The sequence below is a fragment of the Hevea brasiliensis genome, chromosome 8 (genome assembly GCF_030052815.1).
Source record: "Hevea brasiliensis isolate MT/VB/25A 57/8 chromosome 8, ASM3005281v1, whole genome shotgun sequence".
Taxonomy (NCBI): Eukaryota; Viridiplantae; Streptophyta; class Magnoliopsida; order Malpighiales; family Euphorbiaceae; genus Hevea; species Hevea brasiliensis.
This window is the reverse complement of record NC_079500.1, coordinates 37,231,573-37,240,064: the sequence shown is the minus strand read 5'-3', so window position 1 is coordinate 37,240,064 and position 8,492 is coordinate 37,231,573. Positions and strand designations below refer to the sequence as shown.

General features: G+C 36.7%; 1 protein-coding gene across 1 annotated transcript; it reads right to left on the bottom strand.

Annotated features, from left to right (window-relative positions):
• Positions 1-4,344: 4,344 nt before the first annotated feature.
• Positions 4,345-4,875, bottom strand: LOC131182126 (uncharacterized). The gene has a single exon (XM_058150772.1). The coding sequence runs from the start codon at positions 4,873-4,875 to the stop codon at positions 4,345-4,347; it is 531 nt and encodes a 176-aa protein (XP_058006755.1).
• Between the last annotated feature and the right edge of the window lie 3,617 nt (positions 4,876-8,492).

Below are 8,492 nucleotides of genomic sequence, written 5' to 3'. Positions count from 1 at the left end.
ATGTTATTTGAGTTGATATACTTGGGTTTTAACTCTGATCATTATTACAACTTATTAGCTGTTCTGTTGCACACCGGGAGACACAATGTGACCGATGGTGTGATGGTCTGAGGTACTTAGTACCCAGTGCCAGTTTACCCGTTTATCCAGTCCAGTCAATTAGTATGGGTTACTCGGGCAATGTTAAAGAACCTTACCAAAATTTTAATTGAATAATAATGCAAATAATATCAGAAGTTAAGTCTACCAAAAATTGTAAACACACATTCTGCATCTTTGTTTTATTTTATTTTATTTCATTTTATTTTATATTGTCACCACTAAGCAGAATTGCTTAGCGCGTCGCTTTTGCCACATGCAGGTACTGGAGACCTAGCTAGTGAGCCCAGCAGACACCAGACCGGGTGAGCCTTCAGATTTGCATCCAGAGTCCCGAGTCACCTCACACCTGCAGTGCATATGGTAGGACATAGGATTTTGGGAGTATTTTGTATTTTGGCATTTTGTATTAATTTGGATTGTAACTATAAACTCCTGTAATTATGTATTAATGTAAATATATGAAATTTCATATTATTGAGATTTTCTACATTATATATGTTGATAAATGAAATGTTGAGAATTATTTGTGAATATGCTTCAAGTGATGAAGTAAACAAAAAAGTTTTGAAAATAATATCGTGATTGAGATTGAGATTGTGAGATTGACTTAAATATATATAATGGAGTTTGGATTTGGAAATTATTTTCGAAGTGTTTTTAAACAGTTGTAAGAACTTTTTCCAATTCTGACAAAGACACCTTTAGGATTTTCTATAAAATTTGCGGTTAAATTAAGATTTATCAAAATTGAAAATAAATGAATTATAAGGGGATAAATTGTAATAGAAACATAAATTGGTGCTCCGACACACTGAGTGGCATAACTTGCTCGACTACACTATAGACGGGTAAGGGGTGTCACAAGGGAAGTGTAAGTAAATGCAAAGTTTGAAATGGTAGAGTTAGGGTTTGGACACAAACTTAAGACTTTGTTTATGTATTGGTGAAAGAAAGTTTTAATGGTCAATTATTGACCATTTAGCTGTGTGTGATTAAGAAATGAAGTGATTTGTTCTATGGAAATTGAAGATAGGTATGCTGCCCTTGGTGACCTGCAGGACTGGGTATGAGTCCAGCAAGTTTGGGCAGCTATAATAGGAGTTATGTAGGTTCAATTGGTGCAAGGCCAATTAGACATGAAACTAGACACATAATGGCACAACTTTAGTGAAGAAACTCTGCCCAGAAAATCAAACTAAGTTGACCTAAAAACTACCCTAATCCAGGTGACCAACATGCTATCCCTGGAAAATGACTAAATGAACAGTATTTGTTCAAATGGTTATAACTCAGTGTAGAAAAGTCTAATTGATCTGAAATTTTACCAGTAGAAAGCTGAGACATAGACCTACAACTTTCATGAAGAAAACAAACCCAAATCTTTACCATAACATATCCAAAAATTGACCTGCAGTCAGTGTACAAAAACTGTAGAATTGATTCTGCCCAAAAATTTTGGAAAAATTATAATCCGGCCAATTATGATTTTTAGGCCATAACTTGAGCTACAAAACTCCAAATGGAGTGATTCAAAAAAAGAAATGTAACTAGACACAATAAGGAACAATTTTGATGAAGAACATTTGGCCAAATTCTCACTGTGGAATGGCTTAATGGAACAGTAAACTCTAACACTCAAAATTGAAATTTCTGAATTATTCACCATTGGTTTTAAGTATTGTTTGGTAATTAATGCCAACACTTGTATAAACCAAAATGTGGTATTTTAGTGAACTTAGGTTCAACAAAATCATTATAAATTAAAAAGTCAACTTTTGAGTTAAAATAGTCAAGTGAATAGTGACCTCTACATTGCAAAAATAAATAATTGAATCATTAACTGTGTAAAATGCCCTAGTATGTCTAGAATGATTGGTTTGGATAGGTTGGCATGCCAATAGGGTTCAGTTAGCAGTACTACACATGGCATTATGCCATTCTGTGATTTTATGGCTTTTAGCCATTCTGATATCAGTGCAATACTTGGCCTTGTGCCCAATGTTTATTACATCTTATTAGCTGTTTTATTGCACACCGGGAGACACAATGTGACCAATGGTGTGATGGCCCGAGGTACTTGGTACCCAGTGCCAGTTTACCCGTTTATCCAATCCAGTCGACTAGTATAGGTTACTTGGACAATCAAATAAATCTTACCAAATTTTAATCTAATAATACTATAATAAGTGCCAGGAACTTAGTCTACAAAAATGTCAGCATACATCCTACACATCCATTTTATTTTAGCTATTTTATTTTATATTAGCACCACTAAGCAGAATTGCTTAGCGCGTTGCTTTTGCCACGCGCAGGTATTGGAGACATAGCTGGGGAGTCCAGCAAACCTCAGACCAGGTAATTAGTCAGATTTGCACAGAGTCCAGAGTCACCTCATATCTGTAGTGCACTTGGTAGGATGTTAGGATTTTGGGTTGTATTTTGTACTTTGCATTTTGTACTAGTTTGATTGTAATTACAAACTCATGAAATCATATGATAATGTAATATATGAAATTTCATGTTATTGTAATTATCAGTATATTTTGTTGAAAAAGTAAATGTTAAGGAGTTATTCATAAAATTAATTCAAATTGTGATGTGAACAAAAATTTTGAAAATTATGATGAGAATTGGAGATTGAGCTGATATGTATGTATATTGGAGTTCTGGATTTGAAAACCATATTGGAAGTGTTTTTAACAGGTTCAGAAGAATTGTTTTTCCAATTTACAGTCGGCACTCTACCGGATTTTCTATAAAAATTTATGAAAAATTCAGATTAATCAAATTTATAAATAAATAATAAAATTGATAAAATTTTGCACTTGGTGAATAATAAATAAATAAATTAAGAAGGGTAAATTATTATGGAATAAGATATGGTGCTCCAGCACACTGTGTGATATATTTTACTCGTCTACACTGTAGACGGATAAGGAGTGTCACAATTAAAATGAGTTTTGACATCATGATGATGTCATGAGGGTGATGTAAGGTAATGTAATAAACTTTTTCCTTTTTCTTTTTCTTTTGCATTTATTTTTCCATTAGTTCTTTAATTTAATTCTCAATTCCCAAAGATTTGTTTCTTAAATTTTATTGGACAGTTAGGTTAGGAGTCAGCCCTAGGGGTGAATTGACTAAATTTCCCCTCGCTAGTTCAATCCGGTTTGCAAGTTATTTGATATTTGTTTCGGATCTTTGACCTAATTATTTGACCTACTTAACAACTCTTTTGTGTGATTTTCTCTTTTCCATTGTGTTCGCAATAGTCCTAGGGACCACAGCGTCACATATTACGGTTCGAAATTTGAGTTTAGACCGACCTCGCAGTCATTTCTGAGAAGGTCACCCATCACTATGACTCCCGGCTCATTTAACTTATTGTGTTCTGTTTTTCTTATTTATACTTAACTATTTTTCAATTACTAATTATTTGTGTTCAGGGCTTAACTAGTTGTCTTAGATGTGATTCTAATCCCTTTAATTGTACAGACTGATACCGATCATCGGAACAGTAAAATTTACTAGGCTATGCAAATAGGGGTGTTATAAACCTTTAATAGAATTATTTAATTCCACTTTTCTTCAACTCTTCCACTCAAAACCTTAAAAGGAGATGCCTACCTTTAACTTCTTCAAAACCTGATTTTCTTCTTCTTCCTAAGGCTTGAATTAATGACGTTTAAGGTAGAAATCATCTAGGTTAATCTTCTTGATCTTCTTCTTCTTCAATTTGGGAGAGTTTGGCTACGGAGGGATGAAAGAAAAATGGGGGAAGAGGGTTTTAATTGGGGCAGCAGAATGGTGAGGTAGATAAGGCCAATTTTCTTTTATCCAATGGTTAAAATAAGTTTTTGTCTAATGGTCCAAATACCCCTTATACATTCTACCACAAAACTTGTTTATTTACTTCAATTTAGTCCTTATTTCTTTTAATTTGCCCCTCAACTTTTTATTGTCATCTTCAAGTCCTTTCTTCCTTACAAAATGAAAAAAAAAATGTACATATTACTCTTTATAAATAACTTTCACGTTAAAGTTCCAATGTCAATATGATAACTCTTGCAACATAAATAGATAAAATTTTAGGGTAGAATTGAGAATGTTACAACTCTTCCCTTCTTATAAAATTTTGTCCTTGAAATTTTCCTGTCTCAAATAGTTGTGGATGTTGTTGCCTCATCACCTCTTCGCTCTTCCATGTTGCCTCTTCAACCTTGTGATTCCTCCAGAGGACCTTCACTGGGGAATCTTCTTGTTCCATAACTCTTTGGTCTCTCGTGTCAATATCTTCACTAGTTCCTCTTCATATGACAAATCAAGCTGAATGCCAATGGTCTCAGCTAGAATGACATGTGAAGGGTCGGATATGTATCTCCTCAATATAGACACGTGGAAGACATTATGTATATTAGCCAGCTCTGATGGCAAAGCTAACCTATAGGCTACTGGACCCACACGTTCAGTGATCTCATATGGGCCAATCAACCTAGGACTTAGCTTGCCCTTCTTACAAAATCTCAGCACTTTCTTCCATGGAAAAACCTTAAGGAACACCTTATCCCCTATTGCATACTCTATGTCTTTTCTCTTCAAGTCTGCATATGATTTTTGTCTATCTGCAGCTGCCTTTAATCTTTCCTTTATAATCTTGACTTTTTCCTCTGTTTGTGTCACCAAGTCAGAACCTATTATCTTACTTTCACTAAGCTCCGTCCAACACAAAGGAGTCCTACATCTCCTCCCATATAGGGCTTCATAGGGTGTCATCTTAATACTTGCTTAGTAACTATTGTTGTATGCAAATTCTATTAGAGAAAGATACTTTTCCCAACTTCCTTCAAAATCAATCACATAGCTCCTACGCATATCTTTTAGTACCTGTATTATCCTCTCTGACTGACCATCTGTCTGAGGGTGGAAAACGGTGTTGAAACTCAGTTTAGTACCCAAGGCCTCATACAATTTCTTCCAAAATCTAGAAGTGAACCTCGGGTCTCTATCTGATATGATGGAACTAGGTACTCCATGCAACTGCACTATCTTATTGATATATAACTCTGCATACTTCTCAAGTGTGTAGTCCATCCTCATTGGTAAGAAATGAGCTGACTTAGTCAGTCGATCCACAATCACCCAAATGGCATCCTTCTTTTTTAGTGTGGGAGGCAAACTAATGACAAACTCCATAGTGATCCTATCCCATTTCCATTCGGGTATAGAAATAGGATGTAGAAGTCCAGATGGAACTTGATACTCGGCCTTGACTTGCTGACATGTCAAACATTTAGCAATAAAATCAACTATACTTCTCTTCATGCTCGGCCACCAGTAATGTGCCTTCAAATCTTAATACATTTTGGTACTACTAGGATGCATGATATGAGAACTACAGTGTGCTTCTTCAAGAATGCTCTTTCTTAACTTTCCAACATCAGGCACACATATTCTATCTTTATAATACAAACAACCATCATCCTTAACCACATACTCCTTTTTCTTCCCCTCTTGGACTTGTCCTATCCATGTTGCTATTTCTTCATCTCCTTTCTAAGCTTCTCGAACTTTTTAAAGCAAACTGGGTCTAATAATCAACTTTGCTAGAATGGCTCCATCTTTTGCCAAAGTCAGATGAACATTCAAAGCCCTTAAAGCCACCAAAAATTTTCTACTAAGCACATCTGCTACCACGTTAGCCTTGCCTGGATGGTAGTCTATGATGCAATCATAGTCCTCAAGCAGTTTCAACCATCTTCTCTGCCTCAAATTAAGCTTCTTCTGTGTGGGTAAGTATTTAAGACTCTTGTGATCAGTGTAAATATAACACTTCTCACCATACAAGTAATACCTCCAAATCTTTAAAGCAAAAACTATAGCTGCCAACTCCAAGTCATGAGTAGGATAGTTTTTCTCATGTGGTTTAAGTTGCCTAGATGCATAAGCAACTACCTTTCCCTCCTGCATAAGCACACAACTAAGTCCATTATGTGAGGCATTACTATAAACCACAAAGTCCTTGCCCGACATCGGCTGTGTAAGGATTGGCGCCTCAGTAAGTATCGCTTTAAGCTTCTCAAAGCTTGTTTGACATTTGTCACTCCATTCAAATTTAACATTCTTGTGTAACAACTTAGCTAATGAAGCAATAATAAGTGAGAATCTTTTCACAAACCATCTATAATATCTAGCCAACCCTAAGAAACTTTGAACTTCTGTAACATTCTTAGGTGGCTTCCATTCCAAGATCGCCTCAATCTTCTTAGGATCAACTCTAATCCCCTCTGAAGAAACTACATGCCCCAGAAAAGATATCTCACTTAGCCAAAACTCACACTTATTAAGCTTGGCATAAAACTGCTTCTCTCTTAAAATCTGTAACACTATCCTCAAGTGGTGATCATGATCTTCCTCAGTCTTCGAATACACCAAAATATCATCAATAAACACCACTACAAACTAATCCAAGTATGGGTGGAAGATACGATTCATCAAATCCATAAATGCAGCTGGAGCATTGGTTAACCTAAAAGGCATAACCAAGAACTTATGATGTCCATATCGGGTTCTAAAATCAGTCTTAGGAACATCTACTTCTTTCACTCTCAACTGATAATAACTCGAACTCAAGTCAATCTTAGAAAAGACGCTTGTTCCCTTCAACTGATCAAATAAGTCATCAATTCTTGGCAATGGGTATTTATTCTTAATTGTTACTTTATTCAGCTGCTTGTAGTCAACATATAATCTCAAGAATCCATCCTTTTTCTTTACAAAAAGTATAGGTGTGCCCCAGGGTGAAACACCAGGGCGTATAAAACCCTTGTCAAGTAACTCCTATAGTTGTATCTTCAACTCTTTCAACTTTGTGGGAGCCATTCTATACGGTACAATTCCTAATACAACATCTATTGCAAAATCCACCTCTCTCTCTGGTGGAAAACCTAGCAACTCTTCTGGAAATACATCAGGAAAATCACACACTATGGGTATGTCATGAACGCTAGGACTTTCTTTCCTAGTCTCAATTACATAGGATAGGTAGGCTTTACACCCCTTTCTTACTAACCTTCTAGCTGTAGTAGAAGAAATGACATTAGAGAGATAATCCGACCTTTCACCCACAAACACCACCTCAACATCATTAGGTGTCCTAAGTGTAATCCTCTTCAATCTATAATCTACTATAAATTGGTGTCTGAACAATCAGTCCATACCCAAGATCATATCAAACTCCTGGAAAGGCAGCTCTATTAAATCACTAGGAAAAACATGGCCATGTATCATTAAAGGGCATTCTCTATATATCCTGCTCACCACTGCACTATGGCCTAAAGTGTTGGTCACTAATATATCTTGATCTAGTGTATCTACCTGAATACCTCCTTGACTAGTAATGGATATATAGATATATGAATGTGTGGAACCAGGATCTAGTAATGCATGCACTGTAGTACTAAAGATAAAGAAAGTACCAACCATAACATCTGGTGAGTCTTGGTCCTCCCTCACCTTGATGGCATATGCTCTAGCAGGTTTATGGGTATATGGCTTGTCAACTGGCTCGGATGCAGTCCTTTGACTAGCAGCACTGACTATGTCAGCTCTACCCCAGCCTCTACCTCTCTAAATAGTGGGAGAAAATCTCTCAGTCGACGAAGCTGCTGCAGCTTGCCCTTTAGGGCAATCTCTCATAAGGTGATCAGTGGAACCACATCTAAAACAGACACATGTTAGCTTCCTGCATGTCCCACTGTGCCTCTTATTATAATGCTCATAGAGTGGGTGCATACCCCTACCTGAACCTCCAGTACTGGCAACTAAAATGGCCTATTATCTAGACCTAATTGTGGAGTCCTAACCCTACCTCTGGCTCTGTCTCTGGCCCTGTCCTACTGACTGTGATCCCTTATACTTTTTACTAGCCTGCAAAGAAATCGAACTATGACCCTGACTCCTTTTATGCTGACCTTTCTGCCTCCTACTCTGTTCATCCTCTCTGATTTGCTCTATACTCAAAGCTGCACCCACCAAAGCAGAGAACTCTTGAATGGGTCGAGCTGCCAGATGTATCCTGATCTCATTATGAAGACCTTACTCAAACCGCTTACACCTATCATCCTCAGTAGAGATCATTTCCCATGCATATCTACTAAGCCAGATAAAGTCCTTCTCATACTCACTAACTGTCATTCTACCCTGTCTAAGGTGGAGGATCTCTCTCTTCTTCTCTTCTATATACAAATTTCTCACATATTTCTTCTTGAACTCAGTAAAAAAGAACTCCCATGTCCACTGATTGGCCTGTACTATCTGGGCTGTAGTGTCCCACCACAAATATGTCTCTTCTTTCAATAAAGAGACTGTACACACTAATTTGTCCTCTGGTG